At 60.3% G+C, this 20,570-nt stretch overlaps 1 protein-coding gene across 1 annotated transcript in view; it reads left to right on the forward strand.

Moving 5' to 3' along the window:
* ADAMTS17 (ADAM metallopeptidase with thrombospondin type 1 motif 17) overlaps positions 1 to 18,682 on the forward strand; it is a 65,981-nt gene extending 47,299 nt beyond the window's left edge. Inside the window, exons 17-23 of the mRNA XM_036411788.2 lie at positions 1,893 to 2,050; positions 4,910 to 5,069; positions 5,863 to 5,998; positions 8,675 to 8,879; positions 11,545 to 11,697; positions 14,680 to 14,857; positions 16,775 to 18,682. Of these exons, the coding sequence (XP_036267681.1) occupies positions 1,893 to 2,050; positions 4,910 to 5,069; positions 5,863 to 5,998; positions 8,675 to 8,879; positions 11,545 to 11,697; positions 14,680 to 14,857; positions 16,775 to 16,947 (1,163 nt within the window). The 3' untranslated portion in view covers positions 16,948 to 18,682. The remainder of the gene's footprint in view (positions 1 to 1,892; positions 2,051 to 4,909; positions 5,070 to 5,862; positions 5,999 to 8,674; positions 8,880 to 11,544; positions 11,698 to 14,679; positions 14,858 to 16,774) is intronic.
* Positions 18,683 to 20,570: the final 1,888 nt, after the last annotated feature.

Below are 20,570 nucleotides of genomic sequence, written 5' to 3' on the forward strand. Positions count from 1 at the left end.
AGAAGCTTATTACGTTTAAAACATGTGGCTCTCCAAAGAAGTTTCCATGGTTGTCCTGTCGGTATTTGGCTCTGTGGACGAATGAGTTTGCCGACCCCCGGTCGAGGCCGCTGGCGGTAAACGCCTACGTTAGGTGTCACGTTCTGGCTGCCGAGACTTCCTGTCACCATCGCTCACCTGACCCGGGACCCGGGTAGCGAGCAGAATTGGGAGCATTATCTCTGCTTTTCCGTGGAAATGTGGGAAGGGCAGAAGGCTGTCAGGGTCCATTAGATCTAATTTCTAATTCCCACCTGAAATGGACTTTAAATATATATATATATATATACATATGTGTGTGTGTGTGTGTGTGTGTGTGTGTGTGTGTATATATATATATTATTGATGTCAGAGAGGAAGGGAGAGGGAGAGAGAAGCATCAATGAGGAGAGAGATTCATGGATCGGCTGCCTCCTGCACCCCCCACACGGGATGGAGCCCACACCCCGGGCACGTGCCCAAACCGGGAATCGAACCGTGACCTCCTGGTTCCTAGGTCGACGCCCAGCCACTGAGCCGCGCCGGCCTGGCCTGCCTCGGTGCCCTTATCTCCTCTGCCAGGCAGACCCCAGGATCCCAGGGCCCGGGGTAGGCACCGGGGCAGGCCCGGAGACGGTGCACGCTCCTTACGTTCCTAAGGTTCCATTCAAACCGGCCGTGCTGGCCCCGGGCCGGGCGCCCTGGAAGCCGAGCCCATGGAGCTCCGAGCTGCCCGGGAGCGATTCCCGAGGAATTCCACCCGCCTCCCTCCCTCCCTCCCTCCGGCCCACGGCCTGGCCCTCGGCTCGAAACCACCTGGAACAGGAAATGCCTCTGCCGCTCGCGTCCGCGGGCCTCCGGGTGGAAATAAAAGGCGCTGACGCGGCGCCAGGGCTAGAAGTGGGTTGACTGCGGGTCAGGCCTTCCAGTGCAATCCAGGAGAGACAGAGGCAGGGAGCCACTCCCGCGCAGCCCCACGCCTGGGGACGGGGTCAGACCCCGGCGTGGGCCTGCAGCCAGCTAACGAGGAGCCCTGCCCTGCCTCCTATACGGCCAGGGGTGCCCCGTCCACGCTCCCCAGCACGGCTCACAGTCTCTCCCCCCAGAGCCCGTGTCCACGTGCAACTATCTGCAGACACACATCACGTGATCGCAGGTTCCTGGCCCCGGATGAGGCTCTGTGTGTCCGGCCCTGGGGCTGAGGAGGGCAGGGACCCATCTCCCTGGTGGGGGAGTTCCTCTCCCGTTAAGCGGCTCCTTGTGGCTCCGAACGGCTCCTCAGCAAAAGACACAAAGGCAGGCCCTGCTGTGTGTGTTTCAGACAGCGATTCAGAACGTGCGACCGGCCCATCTCATTTGCTCAGTGGCTAGGCCTGGGGACTGAAGGGTCCCGGGTTCGATTCCCGGTCCAGGGCATAGGCCCCGGGTTGTGGGCTCAGTCCCCAATAGGGGGCGTGCAGAAGGCAGCCGATCCATGATTCTCATCATGGATGCTTCAATCTCTCCCTCGACCTCTCCCTTCCTCTCTGAAATCAATAAAAAATATATTTAAAAAAAACAAATAAAAAATAACATGCCTGACCCCTGACCCCGGCGGAGCCCAAAAATGAAATTGTTCTTCCCGGCCAATCAGATTCCCCCCCCCAACCCCCCCACCCCCCGGACATAAAATCACCAGACAGACCAGGTCCCTCCAGAATTCCCTGTGCTCTTTATTTTTTTTCTTTTCTTTTAATGTTTTTATTGTGGTGGGGTTGTTTGTTTTTTTTTAGTTTTGGGTTTTTTTGGGGGGTCTGTGCCCAGGAGAGGGGCGGCTGGGCCGCAGGGCTGCTCCGCACGGGCCTGCTGCCCCACACCGCCCGCTCTCTCCCCAGCCCTCAAGGACTCCAGCCGCCGGTCCATCAACAGCGACTGGAAGATCGAGCTGCCCGGGGAGTTCCAGATCGCGGGCACCACCGTCCGCTACGTGCGCAGAGGCCTGTGGGAGAAGATCTCGGCCAAGGGCCCGACCCAGATCCCGCTGCATGTGATGGTGAGGCTCGGTGAGGGCGCTCTCCCCGGGTACTGCCTCCCGGGGTTCGGGTGGCCCCTGGTGGCTTACCCGGCCCCCCACAGCTCAGGGCTCCCTCTGGATCTCCTCTTTCCTTTGTAAATATATATATATATATTTTTATTGATTTCCGAAAGGAAGAGAGCTGAAACCGGTGTGGCTCAGTGGATAGAGCGTCGGCCTGCGGACTGAAGGGTCCCGGGTTCGATTCTGGTCATGGGCATGTACCTTGGTTGCGGGCACATCCCCAGTAGGGGGTATGCAAGAGGCAGCTGATCGATGTTTCTATCTCATCGATGTTTCTGACTCTCTATCCCTCTCTCTTCCTTTCTGTAAAAATTCAATAAAATATATTAAGAGAGAGAGAGAGAGAGAGAGAGAGAGAGAAAAGGGGGGCAGAGAGAACACATCAATGAGGGGAGAGAATCAGGGATCGGCTGCCTCCTGCACGCCCCCTGCTGGAGATGGAGCCCACAACACGGGCGTGTGCCCTGACGTGTGCCCAAACAGTGGCCTCCCGGCTCCTAGGTCGGCGCTCAGCCTCGGAGCCACATCCCCCTGGGCGTGCTGCAGGTTTCTCCCGGCCCCGGACGCCGCCCGGCTCCCCGCTGGCAGGGCTCCGGCCTCTTCTCAAACGGAAGGGCCCCGCCAGCAGCCAGCCCGCGTGCAGTCTGCGTTTTTATATCAGATGGCACGGGTCCGCCCCGCGGCGTGTGTCTCCGCGCTGGAAATTACCTTCTGGAAAGGGGCTGTTGACTCCGCTTCCTTCCAAACCAACAGCGCTCAGATTTTCCAAGCTCGGCTTGCAGCAGGCATCTGGGAACGGGGAGGAGAGGGTGGCAGGTTCTACGGGAATGCCGACTCCCCGGGTGGCCTCAGAAACCTGTGGGGTCCCGTCTTACCTGTCGAGCCCAGCCCCCAGACCACCTGCTGATGCGTCCTTTTTATTGTTTATCTAGGTGAGTCCTCACCTGCGGATTTTTTCCATTGATCTCTTTGGAGAGAGTGGAAGGGTCGGAGAGAGAGAGAGACAGAGACAGAAAGACAGAGACAGAGAGAGAGAGAGAGAAAGAGAGACATCGATGTGAGAGAGGCACTTTGATTGGTTCCCTCTCGCACATGCCCCAACCAGGGCCGGGCCTGGAGCCTGCCACTGAGGTACAGGCCCTTGATCCCGAGCCAAACCTGCAACCCTTCAGTCTGTGCCCAACGCTCTATCCACTGAGGCAAACCAACCAGACTGATGCATCCTTTTTAAGAATATCAAAATATCACTCCCGGGACAGCCTGTTGTGAGCCCTGAATGCAATAAAAAATGTAAAAAAAAAAAAAAAAAAAAGAAAGAAATGAAATAAAAGCAGCCCTGGCTGGTTTGGCCAGTGGTTAGAACATCCACCTGCAGACCCAAGGGTCGCAGGTTCCATTCCCGGTCAAGGGCACGTACGGTAACCTGAATCGCAGGTGTCCTAGCCCATCGATGTGCCTCTCTCAGGTCGATGTTTCGCTCGCTCTCCCCCTCCTTCCTCCTCCCTCCCTTCCGCTCTCTCTAGAAATCACTGGAAAAAGCGGTTCTCGGGTGAGGATGAGAAATCATGATGATGGTAATAATAATAATACAATAAAAGCAGTCATGCAGAGGGCCTGAGAGGAAGCCAGCAATAAGACCCTCACTGTCACGTCCCCTGTCGCCCAGGCACTTGCTCTCTGGAGCAGGCGCCAGGACGGGTTTATTTCCCGTCTCTTCTCGAAGCGCCCACGGCCCCAGGGCATCGCCCGCGGGCTCAGGAGGAGAAACAGAGCTCAGAGAGAGAGCCAGCCACCGCCGCCCCAGCCCCAGGCCCAGCCCCGTTACCACGCACTGCTTCTCTCTCTCTCTCTCCAACGATGACGGTTCCTTCCAGTTTGCAAATCTAGAAACGAGGGGTGCCCTTCCGGCTGTCCGTAGAAGCCATCGTACCCCAAACCGGGACGCAGGCACGGGGGAGCCACGGGGCCCCGCCTGGGAAACCGACTGTGCACACGCACACACATTCTCTGTGGCTGCGGAACTGCCCGAAATTGGTTTCAGATGGCTCCCCCCATTCACCAGCCTTGTGTTCCCAGACTGAGATAATAAAGATCTCTTTTAAAGAGGCTTTTTTTTTTTTTTTTTTTTAACTCTCTTTTCCACCGGAGGCAGGTTTCCAACCGCCTTCCTGCAGGCCTGCTTCTTGGAGAGGGAGATGTTTTAGCTGCCGAGGCGCCCCACCCCCACCCACCCACGGCGCACCGGGGCCCCCCGGAGGAGGAGGGAGGGGGAGACTCAGGGGGGAGGGGGGAGGCCCCGGCTCAGGCATTTGCCGCCTGGCCTGCACCGTCTGCCTCCCGCGCCCGCCGGCCCCTCTCCTGCGCCTGCCGGCCCGGACGGGAACCTGCTAGGGGCTTCGACCTGGGGGGACCCGCTGGTTTTAGGCCTACCCTGGGGACGCCCCCCCTCTCCCTCAGCCGGGCCACTTGAAAGTCCTACATGAGGCCTTGTTTTGCAACGCTAATTTGAATAAATATATATATATATATGTTTGTTTGATTTTTAGAGAGAGAGAGAGAGCAAGGGAGAGGGAGAGGGAGAGAAACATCAGTGAGGAGAGAGAATCATGCATCGGCTGCCGCCTGCACTCCACCTCCTGGGGATGGAGCCGCAACACGGACGTGCATGCACCCTGACCTCCTGGTCCTTGGGTTGACGACACTCAGCCACTGAGCCGCACCGGCCGGGCAGGTCGAACCTGTTTGAAAGCCCCTGTGCCCACCGGGTGGGAGGCCCCAGAGCGAGGCTCTCCGCCCGCCCGCCCGCCCGTGCAGGTGCTGCTGTTCCACGACCAGCACTACGGGATCCACTACGAGTACACCATCCCCGTGAACGCCACGGCCGAGAGCCAGAGCGAGCCCGAGAGGCCCCGGGACTCGCTGTTCCTGTGGACGCACAGCGGCTGGGAGGGGTGCAGCGCGCAGTGCGGCGGAGGTGAGCGCGCGCCCGGGCCCATGGGTGCGGGCTCCGTTAAAGGAAGGAGACGTGGGTGCCGGGCCCTCTGTGGTCGGGGCACGGAGGGGGACAGGCCGGGTGCACCTCGCCAGTGTTTGTTCCTTTCAGAGAGGAAGGGAGAGAGAGAGAGAAACATCGATGAGCCGAAACCAGTTTGGCTCCGTGGATAGAACGTCGGCTTGGGGACTGAAAGGTCCCGGGTTCGATTCCGGTCAAGGGCATGTACCTTAGTTGCGGGGCACATCCCCAGTAGGAGGTGTGCAAGAGGCAGCTGATCGATGACACTCTCTCATCGATGTTTCTAACTCTCTTATCTCTCTCCCTTCCTCTCTGTACAAAATCAATAAAATATATTTTTTTAAAAAGAAAGAAAGAAAGAAAGAAAGAAAGAAAGATGAGAGAGAGGAGCATGGATGCCCTGCCCCCCTGCACGCCCCCTACTGGGGATTGAGCTCATAACCCGGGCATGTGCCCTGTCCCGGAATCAACCCGTGACCTCCTGGTTCCTAGGTCCACAGCTCAACCAGGGAGCCACGCCGGCCAGCCAGCGGCTGCCTCTTTCTGGTCCTAGTCCAGAACGTTCCTCCTGCCCCACACTGCCCTGCCCACGTCTTGCACACCCTCCTGGCTGAGGTTCCAGTCCAGCCCTGACATAGTTGGTTCAAGGACCCTCTGATCAGAGGCTGCCCCGGAGGCCCCTCCGCAGTGGGTCCCCCTCCCCCCCCTCCCGGGCGGCAGCCGTGGCCGATCGGCTCCCTGTGCCGGTTTCCAGGGGAACGCAGGACCGTCGTGTCCTGCACGCGCATCGTGAACAAGACCACGGCGCTGGTGAATGACAGCGACTGCCCCCCGGCCAGCCGCCCCGAGCCCCAGGTCCGCAGGTGCAACTCACACCCATGCCAGGCGCGGTAAGGAGCCGGGGTCTGCGGGGCCGAGCCTCCGGGGTGGGGCGGGGCGGGGCGGAGGGAGACAGCGGTCCAGGCCGCCCCGGGCCGCCTCCCCTGGCCGCTGAGGGGTCTGTGAGCGCTGGAAGCACTGGTCTCTGGCTGCTGAGCCGGACTGGGACGGACATGGACAATCGTCGGCCTGGGTGGCTCAGTGGTGGAGCGTCGACCCATGAACCAGGAGGTCAGGGTTCGATTCCCGGTCAGGGCACATGTCCGGGTTGCAGGCTCCATCCCCAATAGCGGGCATGCAGGAGGCAGCCGGTCCATGATTCTCTCATCACTGATGTTTCTCTCTCTCTCTCTCTCTCTCTCTCTCTCTCTCTCTCTCTCTCTTTCTCTCTCTTCACCTGCCTCTTCCTCTCTGAAATCAATAAAAACAGATCTTTTGTTTTCTAAAATGAAAAGAGTTTTATGGTCTATCACCACGAGTGACAGCGAGGCCCGTAACTATACGGGTTTTCTATCTAGCAACACTGTCCTTCAAGTATCGAGTCTTTAGAGAAGAATTTGTAAACACGTAAGCGTTTTCGCCCCGTCGGCATGACTTAGTGGTTGAGCGTCGACCTGTGAACCAGGAGGGCACGGTTCCATTCCTGGGTTTCCAGCCGATCCCCAATAGGGGGCGTGCAGGAGGCAGCCCATCGATGTTTCTCTCTCTCCCTCCCTCTCCCTTCCTCTCTCTCAAAAATCAATAACCTATATTTTAAGCGAAGGAAGCCAGAAACAAAACGGACCTCCTCCCCTTCCGCGCGGAGGGCTCCTGGACGTGGTCTCTGTAGCTCGTTCGCTATTAAAACGATTAACAGATTATTATTTCCAATTGCTAGCGGTCATGGGATTCCTTATCGCTTCTCGTGCCAAGACGCGTGTGCGGTTTTCTCTGACCGTGAGTCAGCCGGAGCCTGCACAGGCTTGGACCCGGCTCCCCGCCTCGGGCCCAGCAGGCCCCTCGGGGCTGAGCCGCCGAAGGCCCCTGCTCCGTGATTGATTGGGGACTTAATTGACACTAATTATTGCGTTTCCGTTTCCTGCTGTTCCCGGAGGAGCATCTGTCCAGCATCTGCTGCGACACCATGTGCTCAGGATGCCTGCATCGTTCCGGGACGGGAACAGGGGCACGGACGCTCTATGGGGTGTGTGTCCTGTTGTGGGGTTTCATAGGAACTCCCAGCGGTTCCCTTAGCCTGCGGTGCGAATGCGCAGGGTCTCTCCCACGTGATGGAGTTGAGCTCTGCAATGTCCTTCATAGCCCGCCGCCCCGGTGAGCACTGTCCCAGGGACCAAGAGGTCCTGGGTTCGATTCCCAGTCAGGGCACATGCTCTGGTTGTGAGCTCCGTCCCCAGTAGGGGAGGCGTGCAGGAGGCAAGCCGGTCCATGTTTCTCTCTCCCTCTCCCTTCCTCTCTGACATCAATCAATCAATAAATATATATAAAATATATATATATATATATATATATATATATAGTTATTATTATTATTGATTTTTTATAGGGAGGAAGAGAGAGGGATAGAGAGTTAGAAACATCGATGAGAGAGAAACACCGATCAGCTGACTCCTGCACACCTCCTACCGGGGATGTGCCCACAACCAAGGTACATACCCTTTTGGCCGGAATCGAACCCAGGACCCTTCAGTCCTCAGGCCGACGCTCTACCCACTGAGCCAAACCGGTTGGTTTCGGCAATAAAAATATTTTTTTTTTAAAGGAAGCAGCAGCCAAGTTGGCGGATTGGGGGTGCTGTTCTGTGAGGGGCTGGCGAAGGCCTCGGCTGGTCCGGAAGGGGGTGCTTAGATGATAGCAGGCGGGCCTCAAGGAGAACAAGGGGCTTAATGAGCACCAGCAGGCGGCCCCCCCACCCCCCGCCGGGCGCCCCGCGGCCCAGCCCACACAGCGGGGCAGGTGAAGCCAGGCCAGCAGCCCGCCCTGCAGCCCGCCCTGCATGCCTGCCTCGGCTCAGCCTGTCTCAGCGCTCTGCCTGCCGAAAGGAGAGGTGCCCAGGGGGCTCCCCAGAACCAGAGGGAGCCAGCTCAGCCTCTCGGGGGGGAAAGTGTGTGGGGGGACGGGCCGAGGGGCCTGGGAGGCGCAGATGCAGGGCTCCCAGAGGGCCAGCCAGGGAGCCGGCTGCCCGCGCCCCGAGCCCGTCCGCCCGCCCGCCCGCCCTGCAAGGCTTGGCACGCCGCTTTACGAGCAGGCAGCTTGCAGTTCTGCCTGCTCCCACCCAGGACTGCTTTTTAATACATTTTTACTGATGTCAGAGAGGAAGGGAGAGGGAGAGAGAGAGAGGAACATCCACCAGGAGAGAGAATCATGGATCGGCTGCCTCCTGCACGCTCCCTACTGGGGGCCGAGCCTGCACCCCGGGCGTGTGCCTTGCCCGGGAATCGAACCATCCCCTCCTGGTTCACCACGGAGCCACGCCGGCCGGGCCACGACTAGCTTTAGTGACAGCCTCACGTTCGCCCCTGAACCCCGCCTGCCAAGGACAGGCCGTCCACTCTCTCTAAAAATCAATGGGACAGTGTCCTCGGGTGACAGAGTCCGTGCAGAGCTCCCCGCTCTGCCTCCTCCTGGGCCCGCAGCCCCGGGTCCCACGGTCCGGGCAGGGCCTCCCCTCACCGCCTCTCCCCCCGCAGGTGGGCAGCGGGCCCCTGGAGCCCCTGCTCAGCCACCTGCGAGAAGGGCTCGCAGCGGCGGGAGGTGACCTGCGTGCACCAGCTGCAGAACGGCTCGCACGTCACCACGCGGCCCCTGTACTGCCAGGGCGCCCGGCCCGCCGCCGCGCAGAGCTGTGAGGGCCAGGACTGCCTGTCCATCTGGGAAGCGTCTGAGTGGTCTCAGGTGGGTGCCTCCTCGCGGTCCCTCTTCCCGCGTCGTGTCTGTGACACGGCTTCCCCCGGCACGGTCCTCGCCGGCCCCCAAATCAACTCACATGCCCTCTGAGTCCCTCCTCGATAGCAGCGTGGCCAGAAACACGGGAAATGTGTCGCCGATAACGGGTAGGCGTCTTTTAAAAAAATAATATACCACAGTGCTCTTAGGTCCCCTTTCCTATGAGCATTCTCATGGAGATATAGATGGCTGGACAGATGAATAGAGGTAGACAAATAGATAAGTAAATAGATACACAGAAAGATACATAGATAGATACAAAGATAAATACATAGGTGGATGTATAAATACATAGGTACATGGATACATGGTTGATACATAAACACACGGATAGATAGATACATAAATGCAGAGATAATGGGTATATATCAATAGTTATGTAAGTACATACATAGATAAATACATAGGCATATACATAGATACATAGACACATATATACATGCATAGATAGATATATAGACAGACAGACATATACATAGATGCATAGGTAGATATGTAGATGGATACATAGATATATCGATAGATACATAGATACATACATACCTACATAGATACACAGACACATATATACACGCATAGATAGATATATAGACAGATAGACATACACATAGATGCATAGGTAGATATGTAGATGGATACATAGACATATCGATAGATACATAAATACCTACATAGATACACAGACACATATATACACACATAGATATATAGACAGATAGACATACACATAGATGCATAGGTAGATATGTAGATGGATACATAGATATATCGATAGATACATAGATACATACATACCTACATAGATACACAGACACATATATACACGCATAGATAGATATATAGACAGATAGACATACACATAGATGCATAGGTAGATCTGTAGATGGATACATAGACATATCGATAGATACATACATACCTACATAGATACACAGACACATATATACACACATAGATAGATATATAGACAGATAGACATACACATAGATGCATAGGTAGATATGTAGATGGATACATAGACATATCGATAGATACATACATACCTACATAGATAGATACATAGACATATAGATAGAGACATAGATACATATTATAGGTAGATCGTAGATGGATACACAGACACACCCTGGAGGGACACACAGACGTGCAGCCTGCCTTCCACACCAGGGGGCGCATTTGAACTTGGTGTCGGCGTGGGAAGGAGGTTTCAGGCTCTCCCTCACCCTGAGGCCGGCTGTGCTGCTCGTGCCCCTGCCGCGTCCTCTCCGGGGACAGCGTTCCCGAGGCCTCCCGTCCGCCCCGCAGGCTGCGCTCCGATGGCCAGCCTCCCCCGTTCCCCTCGAGAGGCGTTCTAGGAAAAGTCAGAGGGCTCCGGCCAAGACACTGTGCAGCGCGGAAAGTATTTTTAAAGCCCCTTCCTGCTGCCAAACGGTTGGAATGACTCTGAATCGGAAAGCCGTCCGCCGGTTCCTTAATGAATGAGAAGTCTGCCCGGGCGGGCCTAACGCGGAGCCTGCTTTCCGACCGGCCTTGTCGCGCGCCCATGGAGAGACCTGCGTGTTAACCCGCCCCTTATGATGCCTTAAGAAAGGAAGACCGTTTAAATCGTCTTAAAATATGTTTGTGCTGATTTCAGAGAGAGAGAGAGAGAGAGAGAGAGAGAAACATCCATGAGGAGAGAGAATCGCAGATCGGCTGCCTCCCGCACGCCCCCTACTGGGGATGGAGCACACAACCGGGGCCTGTGCCCTGACCGGGAATCAAACCGTGACCTCCTGGTTCCTAGGTTGACTCGCGACCCCTGAGCCACGCCCGCCGGGCCAGGAGCTTAAACATTTTGCCTTTTTTTTTTTTTTTTTTTCATTCTATTTACATGGACTTCGGTGTGTGAGTTTAGCCTCCCAGGGACCTTTTTCGGGGAGGGGAGGGGGGTACTCACTGCAGGGGTAGGGGCAGGTAGTGAGTGGTCACTCTCCCCTCCCCTGCCTCCCAGGAGCCAGAGGGCCTTAGTCACCTGGGTCTTGATTCAAACAAGATTTATACTTTAATCAGATCAAAACCATAAATTTCCTATTTGGGGTTTAATACCCCAGCCCGACACTATCAGCTGTCAGCATCGGACTCACCAGCCCCCTCCGGGGGTGGTGAGCCAGCGGAGACGAGATTTATCGCGGCGTCTCCGTCCGCCTATGTGCCCCGTCACGCCCGGGCCTCCTCCCCAAACCGCATCCGCCCCCACCCGGCCCCCCGGGGGCTCAGCCCAGGCCTGAGCCCAGTGCTTCTTCCCTTCTAATTTCTCTTTAAATGTGTTTGTACTGATGTCAGAGAGGAAGGGAGAGGGAGGGAGAGAGAGAGAAACATCCATGAGGAGAGGGGATGATGGACCGGCTGCCTCCTACACGCCCCCTCCTGGGGATCGAGCCCACAACCCGGGCCTGTGCGCTGACTGGGATGTTTCTATCTCTCCCTCTCCCTCTCCCTTCCTCTCTGACATCAATTTAAATATATATATATGTATATGTATGTATGTATATTAAAAGAGGAAGCCTGGGCCCCAGTCCCTGCACCCTCGGCGGGGCCCCCGGCCTCAGCGCCCGCCCCGCCTGTCCCGCAGTGCTCCGCCAGCTGCGGCCCCGGCACGCAGAAGCGCACGGTGACCTGCACCAACTCCCAGGGCAAGTGCGACGCGTCCACGCGGCCCCGCGCCGAGGAGCCGTGCGAGGACTACTCCGGCTGCTACGCCTGGAGGACCGGCGACTGGTCCACGGTGAGCGGCCCCGCCCGCGCCCCCTCCGCCCCGCCACGTCCGCCGGCGGGCCCCGCGCGGCCAGGCAACCCGCTCCCTGTCCAAACGCTGCACCCGCCGACGCCCGCGTTCCCCTCCGCCCCGCCACATCCGCGGGGCGGTCCCCGCCCGGCCAGGCAACCCTCTTTCTGTCCAAACACCGCACCCGCCGGCGCCCGCGTTCCCCTCCGCCCCGCCACATCCGCGGGGCGGTCCCCGCCCGGCCAGGAAACCCTCTTTCTGTCCAAACACTGCACCCGCCGGCACCCCCATTGGTCAGTCCCTTTCCCGCCTCGAGCACCTGGTGGCTTTCCGCAGCCCTGCCCCAGACCTCTCACCAATGCTTTTATTTATTTACATTTGTATGTATGTATGTATGTATGTATTTTTTAAAATATATTTTATTGATTTTTCACAGAGAGGAAGAGAGAGGGATAGAGAGTTAGAAACATCGATGAGAGAGAATCATCCATCAGCTGCCTCTTGCACACCCCCTACTGGGGATGCGCCCGCAACCAAGGTACATGCCCTTGACCGGAATCGAACCCGGGACCTTTCAGTCCGCAGGCCGGCGCTCTATCCACTGAGCCAAACCGGTCCCGGCTGTATGCATTTATTTTTTATTGATGGAAGGGAGTGGGGGTTCTGTGTGAGTGCGGGGCGGGGTGTGTGTGTGTGTGTGTGTGTGTGTGTCTCAGATAGCATCTGCTGCCTGCCTGGAGCCCGGGGCCAGGACGGGGGATTTCCATCATTGCTTAAACCTGCCGGCTCAGGTCCCAACAGCTTCCGAGGCCCGTGGCGCCCATGCCAAGTTGGGGGCGATCTGTCACACAGGCTTTGACATTTCCCCAGGCACAGGAGAAGTTCCATTAGAGGTGTTCTCTCTCCCCATTTCTCCCTCTCTCTCTCCCCCCTCCCTCCTTCCCTCTCCCCACCTCCCTCCCTCTCTCTCTCTCTCTCCCATTCTTTGTGACCCACACCTGCCCCAGGCAGACCGGCCCCTCCGAGAATGGCCCAGTGGCCCCATTGGGGTGGTGCTGGACTGTGAGGGTCCACCTCGCATCCTGTCACCCTCACCGGGTCCCCCGGAGCCTGGCTCACGCACACACAGCTGTGATATTCCTGCAGCGAGTCCCTCTCCCGAGGCTCCTACAACCTCCTTTGCGAATTCTCCAAGCATCCCTCCAGGACCAGGGGTTCTGTATAGTCGTGACTTTACAGCAGGAGGGACGGAGGGAGCAGCGACCTCTCGCCCTGCTGGAGCCTGTCCTCAGGGTCTGGCCTCCTGTGAGGACAGAGACCTGGTCCCTCCCGGCTGGGGGCGTGTGGCAGGAGGAGTGGGGGCCTCAGGGCAGGCAGGCCCGCGTGGGGGGCCCGTCTCTCAGGCCCTGAGGCTCACATTCCGCCCCCGGAGACGCCATTCACATATTTGGTGCATGTTTATAGATTCGTGCTGAACCACTCAGCCACGCTGGCCGGGCAAGTTATTTTATTTCAATAAAATAAAAATTCCCGCACAGGTAGTGTCCCGAGGCCTGGCCCGGGGTCAGGGCCGATCAGAGCCTTCCTTCCGGCTGCCGGCTGGGGCCTTCCTGGTGGTCAGCACGCGTCATAGCGAGCGGTCAAACTCCCGGTCGAACTCCCGAAGGGACACTGCCTCTCAGCCTTTTATATCTATAGATTTCTGTAGAGAGATTGCTTTTCCCATGGAGCTCGCACCCCAAGGGTCTTTGGCGCCCCCTCCTGGCAGGTCACCAGGCCTGTGGCTGGGGAGGGAGCGGGAGGGGCTTGCCCCAGGCAAGGCAGGAGCTGCTGGGGTGGGTGCGGGGCCCCTCCCTGTTGCTCTGTCTCCTGTGTCTGGGGGGCCCAGTGACATGTGCGTGTGACGAGCGACAGGGAAGGAGGGCTTCGGACAAGATCAGATCCGCTCCCCTGTCTTTTATAGACGCGTCTGCTGGCGCTTTAAAAGCCCGGAGGCGGCTCCCCTCCCGTGCTCGGGGCTAAGCCGATGCTATCAGGCCTCCCGGTGGGCGGCCTCTGGCTGTTTGATTGAAGCCCAGGCCGGTGGGATGGGGGCGAGGGGTGGGGGCGGAGATGGAATTCCTTGCCTGTGCCTGTCGTCCTTCCTGTGGGGGGACCTGTGACGGGAGGAGGCCGAGCACAAGCAGGCACACACCTGTCGGGAGCCGTGTCTGTGGTCAGGGCCGCCTGGCTGAGGGTCAGTGCCGGCCACACCTGCCTGCAGAGGCCGGGCCCGGCCGCCTGGGAGCCTCAGCTATAGGCCCGGGGTCACCCGGCAGCCCCGTCCTCTGCTCCTGGCCCCGTGCCTGCTTTTGCTCATAACCATAGTGCTGCTCGCCCTCGCCGGTGTGGCTCAGTGGATAGAGCGTCCGCCTGCGGGGTGAAGGTCCCCGGATTTGATTCTGGTCAAGGGCACACGCCCGGGCTGCAGGCTGGATCGCCAGGAGCGGGGTGTGCAGGAGGCAGCCGGTCCCCTCCTGTACGCACCCACACCTGGGAGCCGAGTCTGCAGCCCCGGGCCTGTGCCCCGACAGGGACTCGAACCCGGTTCGTAGGTGGAAGCTGAGCTTGACGATGGCCCCCGATCATTTCTGGGGAGAGACCCTGCCAGTGTTGCACTCGGTTTTAACAACCCCGCAGGATCGAGGCCTCGCCTGATTTCTCAGAGGCCCGGCAGCCGGGCCCGCAAACGACACCGGAACCCTCGCGGGCACGGGCACCCCCGGCCAGGAAGTGCCTCAGCCAGGCCCGTGCCCGGCTGGCAGGGCCCGGCCCCCCGGTGGCAGGGGGCGCCCTGGGGGCGAGGCAGGCATGGCTAGGGCGGCTTCTCTCGGCTAGCCAGTGCAGCCAGGCTCCTGGGGGCTTGGAAGCCCAGCTGCCACCTGCCCCGCGCCCCTCCGAGAAGGGCCGGGGAGATGCCGAGCGGCCGCCCTGTGCCCGCAGTGCTCCTCCACGTGCGGGAAGGGGCTGCAGTCCCGCGTGGTGCAGTGCATGCACAAGGTCACCGGGCGCCATGGCAGCGAGTGCCCCGCCCTCGCCAAGCCCGCCGCCTACCGGCAGTGCCACCTGGAGGTGTGCAACGACAAGATCAACGTGAACACCATCACCTCGCCGCGCCTGGGTGAGTGCCCGTCCTCTCCCCGCGCGCCCTCCGCCGGCGAGTCCCACTGGGGGCGAGGGGAGGGCCAGGAGCCGGGAGGCGCCTTCCTTGGTCTCACCTGAGCCCTGGAGATGCGACACGGGTCACCCCGGGAGCAGATCGGAGGTGGAATGTCATCCGCGTCACGAGAAAGCAGTCTGTTAGCTTCCACCTGAAACCCGCTGGCCCCTCCGCCGACCCCTGGGGAGCTGAGGGGACTCCTCCCGATGGTTTAGGGTTCCTGCATGGGGCGGGGCAAAGGGGGGCGCTTTCTCCTGCAAACGCAGGCTGCGGGGTGTCATGGGTGAGCCCCCGGGGACGTCCGCACGGCTGCTGCTCAGGCTGGAGGAGACGGGCGTTGGCGGGCTTGTCCCTCGTTCAGCGGGGACCTTCTGTGTGAGCAGCGCGGCCCCTCGGGCTCCCAGCTCTGCTGGCCGCGGGCACGGCCCCGGGCCGCAGGGCGCAGGGTGAGACACACCGAACGCTGCTCCGGCGGCGCCTGCAGAGTCCCTGCTCGTCCAGACAGAAGTCCCCGGCCGGCCGGGGCGTGTTCCCACCCTCAGCCTTCCTGGCCGGGCGCCGGAAGGAAGGGCGTTGCTATGTGGCTGCACTGGGGGGGGGGGGGGTGGTGTGCGAGCTCATAGAGGTGCACCCCAGGCTGCTGCGTGCACAAGCTCCCCAGGGTCCCCCAGGCATGTCCCTCAGGCACCTCCTCCCTGCAGAGCTAGGACCCTGGAGGCGACTCAGGTCCCTTGCTTATACTGTGACCTTGTGCTGTGACCTTGTGCTGTGACCTTGCACTGTGACCTTGTCTTGCGCTGTGACCTTACCTTGCGCTGTGACCTTACCTTGCGCTGTGACCTTGCATTGTGACCTTTCACTGTGACCTCGCGCTGTGACCTTTTGCTGTGACCTTGTGTTGTGACTTTGCGCCGTGACATTGCCTTGCGCTATGACCTTGCCTTGTGACCTTTTGCTGTGACCTTTTGCTGTGACCTTGCGCTGTGACCTTGCACTGTGATCTTGCACTGTGACCTTTTGCTGTGACCTTGCGCTGTGACCTTTTGCTGTGACCTTGCGCTGTGACCTTTTGCTGTGACCTTTTGCTGTGACCTTGCGCTGTGACCTTGCGCTGTGACCTTGCACTGTGATCTTGCACTGTGACCTTTTGCTGTGACCTTGCCTTGTGACCTTGCGCTGTGACCTTGCGCTGTGACCTTGCGCTGTGACCTTTCGCTGTGACCTTGCCTTGTGACCTTTTGCTGTGACCTTGCGCTGTGACCTTTTGCTGTGACCTTTTGCTGTGACCTTGCACTGTGACCTTTTGCTGTGACCTTTTGCTGTGACCTTGCGCTGTGACCTTGCGCTGTGACCTTGCACTGTGATCTTGCACTGTGACCTTTTGCTGTGACCTTGCCTTGTGACCTTGCGCTGTGACCTTGCGCTGTGACCTTTCGCTGTGACCTTGCCTTGTGACCTTGCGCTGTGACCTTGCGCTGTGACCTTGCCTTGTGACCTTGCGCTGTGACCTTTCGCTGTGACCTTGCGCTCTGTGGGCCCCTTGATCCTCAGCACCTCATGTCCTCGTGTTCCTTGTGACCTTGCGCTGTGACCTTGTGCTGTGACCTTGCGCTCTGTGGGCCCCTTGATCCTCAGCACCTCATGTCCTCGTGTTCCACAAATGCCCGTGGTAACGAGGTCTGCCACAAGGTAACAGTGAGCCCGCTCCGCTCAGAAGCTGGTGGGCAGTGCCCCAGCCCAAGGAGGCAGCCAGACCACCAGGCTCGGCCACGTGGTCACGCTGGGCCCAGGGGTGTGTCCCCGGCCGGGCCACGCCGCCTCCGTCTCGGCCAGGCGCCACCTGTAACCCCCAGGCCTCTCCGCCCGCTGTCCCCGCAGCCGCCCTGACCTACAAGTGCACGCGGGACCAGTGGACGGTGTACTGCCGGGTCATCCGGGAGAAGAACCTGTGCCAGGACATGCGGTGGTACCAGCGCTGCTGCCAGACGTGCAGGGACTTCTACGCCAGCAAGATGCGCCGGCCGCTGCCCCCGCCCTCGCCGAGCTCATGACAGGCGCCCCCGGTCCCGCCACACCGCCGTGCGAGGCCTCCGGTTCCTGACTCGAGGGCCCGCCGAACACACCGCCCGCCGGAGGGCACAGCGTCCTGCCGCCAGGACCCCCCGGAGCACAGCGCCCTCGTCCCAAGAACGCAGTCCCCCGGAACTCCGCGCGGACCCGACCTCTGCCCTGAGCGCTTTTATTCTTAATGTGTTGTTCAGAGCCACTGGATGGCTTTCCACGGGAAAGGGGGAAAAGCAGGCCTGAACCACAGAATCGGCACAGTCTCGAGGGTTCCCCGGACCTCCACGGGGCACCTCTGACCGCCGACAGCCGAGCCAGACAGACGTCAGGCCGCCTCCGCCTCGGCTCTCTCCCGGCGGCAGGAACCCCGGGGCATCTGTGTCACCGGGCGGATGGCCAGAGCGAGGCCCCGGACACCGAATCGGGCTTTGTTCCGGGTGGAGGGGCCGATGCCGTCCGCCCGGCGCTGAGGGCAGGTTCTCTGGACCCAGGGCCTGGCCCGGGGACGTCCCTCTGCGAGGCTGGGTCTGCGTGGACCCACTGCAGCCGCTGTGTCGGAGAGAAGATTCCGGAAGGGTTCAGGCGTGGGGAGATCCCACTGTCAGATCTCTGCCGTCCGCCCAGGGAAACGGAGGACCCTCTCTCGCAGGCGCTGCGAGCAGCTCTGGGGCGGCTTCCTGGCAGACGGGGGAGCTCAGGGCAGCTTTGTCAGGGCCGTGGGGGCTTCCCTCTGCCTCCCGGAGCCCTCTGCTTCACGTCTTTGTGTTTTTGTGGGTTTTTTGGGGACTTCATAAGCTCGGCACTGTGCGGATGGCCTCCCGGAGCTGACCTTGGCCATCTGTCTGAAGCGGATTACTCCGGAGCCTCAGAGGATCCACGCTCAGGCCCGGCCGCCTCGTCCACTACAGGCGGGTTTCCTCCAGGGGGCGCTCCGCCCAGCGGGCCGGGATCCTTGGAGAAGAGCCGCCCGGCCGGCCGGAGCCAGGGCCCGCCGCCCGGCCACCCAGCTTCCTGCAGCGCAGACCTTGTCGCGCCGTCCCTGCGAACTGTCTTCCCCGCGGGACAAGAAGGACCCTCAGAAAAGCACGCAGAGGGTCTTCCTCGCCTGCAGTCCCCTCGCCCCTCCGGACAGGGCTGTGCCCGCTCTGGAGCCCGGGGAGGCGGCCCCTCTGAGGGCGCAGGGGAGTCCCGACAACGGGGCGCAGCAGGCGTGCAGCCAGGATCCTCCACAGGATCCTCCCGGGAGCTGGGGAGCTGGGACCCGGGGCCCTGCTGCCAGGAATTCCGTTTCCCCGAGCAGCCTGGCGGCAGTCGGATGGGTGCTCACGTTCAAGGACTTTGCCACGAGGACCCCCCCGCCGTGTCCTGGGGGTCTCCTCGGGGTGCTTCTCCTCTCACTGGTGCTGCGCCTGGGACCGGGGCTGGCGTTGTGGACGTCACGACGTTCAGGCCCACTCCGGTCACAAGGACAAACCTCACATCCCTCTGCTCTCTCCAGCCTGCTCCCCCCGGGGATGGGGGCCGTGGAGGGGCGTGGCCGGGGCTCGCCGCAGCCCCTCGGCCCCCGCCCCTGCCCCCCACCCCCGGGACCCGTGAGGCCAGTGGAGAAACCTCCTTCGGTGCTCAGCGCCCGGTGCTCTGCGGAGAGGAAGGACAGGATGCCAGGGTGGCGCTGCCCGCCCTCTGATGCCACCCCCCCTCCCCGCCAGCTCTTGTTCTTAAATATCGGGCCACCAGGGTTTCCTTTTCCTCAGCCCCAGAGGCCCTGTAGTCCATCCCAGATGGACAGAGCTGGGGGGCAGGAGGGTTGTGGGGGGGGGGTGCCAGCTGAGGAAGCTGGGGCAGCTAGCTCGCACTTCTCCGAGCCGAGCCCCTTCCCTGCCGTCTCTGTATCAAGGGCCTCGCCCCCTCCGGGGGTGAACGCTGACTCGGTTGGTATGAAACACCCATCGCTTCCCAAGGTGCTTTTCACCAGCGAGGACCGACCTGGGCGCAGCCCTCGCCCGCTCTGCCCGGAGGACACGGACACTCTGTGACGGCCACGGCGCAGCCTCCGTGGTCCACAGCGCCCTCTGCTGTCCGTCAGCCGAGGGCCGTCCCCGTGCGGCCGCACACGCGCGTGGCTAACTCCCGTCTTAGGGTCTCGTGGTGCTATTTTTTTTTTTTAAGAATATATTTTTATTGATTTCAGAGAGGGAGGGAGGGAGAGGGGGAGAGAGCTGGAAGCATCAGTGATGAGAGAGAGTCATTGATCGGCCTCCAGCCGTGCCCCTGACCGGGAACCGAGCCGGGCCGGGAACCGAGCCGCGACCTCCCGGTTCCCAGGTTGGCTGACGCTCAGCCACGGAGCCCCAGCGGCCGGGCTCCCGGTGCTATTTCCGTTGGTGCAGACGCAGCTGCGCACAGGGGGGAGGCCTCGGCGGCCGTCAGACACGCCCCTGCTCTCTCCGGAGTCCGATGTACATAGTCCCCGTCAGCTCACTCACGCCGCGCACTGTGCCCGGCCATCCTGTCCCACTTCTCCGGTGCTGGTTTTCGGACAAAGAAGAAGGGAGGGGGGCGGGGGGAGACCTACAACAGGAGACACACCCCGGACACCCCACTGTACACGAGAGGTCCCTGTTTGCGTTGGAAGCGAGCTGAGCACGTTCAATAAAAACGTTTTCCCCGTTTTCCCATCGTCAGCCGTCTGTGCAGCAGGAGACAAACGCGAGTCCTCGCAGCCGAGCGAGGGCGGCCGCGGCGCCCCTGCCTCCGGGGACGGCGGGGCCTGCCCGCGGGGAGCTGGGGGGCCGCCGGCCGGCTGTGGACAGTGTCGGGGGCGCCGGCCTGTGCGCTTCTGGCTGTGTCTCCCCCAGCGAGCACGTGCTGACCAGCCATCCCGTTATATGCACACACACACATACGTACAGATAACTTACGTATATATGCACATGTGCCTGTGTACGTATATATATACACACACTCTCTGTGCTATCCTTCCACCAGGCGAGACTGCAGAGAGAAGGTAGTCAGTCATTCACACCCAGAAAGAGGCCCCCCCACTCCATCCCTGCACTCACACACCCCTCCCGGCACCCTGAGCTCCAATGATTGACAGCAGAACCACGAGCTTTGGCGTTAAAGAGACAGGACTTTTTTAAACCCAAGCCCTGCCCCACCCCAGCTGCGTGACCATCCGGAGGGAAAGCCCGAGGCGAGGAGCCAGCGCCCAGCGAGGCTGGATGGATCCACGGTGACAGCACAGCGCCCCCTGCTGGCCGGCACCCTCCCCTGCGCCTCCGGACCGGCTGCTCAGGGCCAAAAGGAAGGCCTCTTTCATTTTCTAGGCGGTGGCGGTGGTATTTTTACCCCCAATGTTGTGCATTCAACCCAAAGAGCCAGCCGTGGTGTTAAGCATGTTTACGTGTGTTTAAAGATGCCTGCTCACTTTATATTCGATCAATTTATATTGGATCAATATTGGATCAAATTACATTGGATCAGCCGAAACCGGTGTGGCTCAGTGGATGGAGCGTCGGTCTGCGGGGTCCCGGTTCGATTCCGGTCATTGCCTTTCAATGTGCGGGTTTTCCTGGGCGGTCAGTGCCAGATCCCATTCCTCCGTATG

Source organism: Pipistrellus kuhlii, unplaced genomic scaffold (assembly GCF_014108245.1).
Source record: "Pipistrellus kuhlii isolate mPipKuh1 unplaced genomic scaffold, mPipKuh1.p scaffold_m20_p_42, whole genome shotgun sequence".
Lineage (NCBI taxonomy): Eukaryota > Metazoa > Chordata > Mammalia > Chiroptera > Vespertilionidae > Pipistrellus > Pipistrellus kuhlii.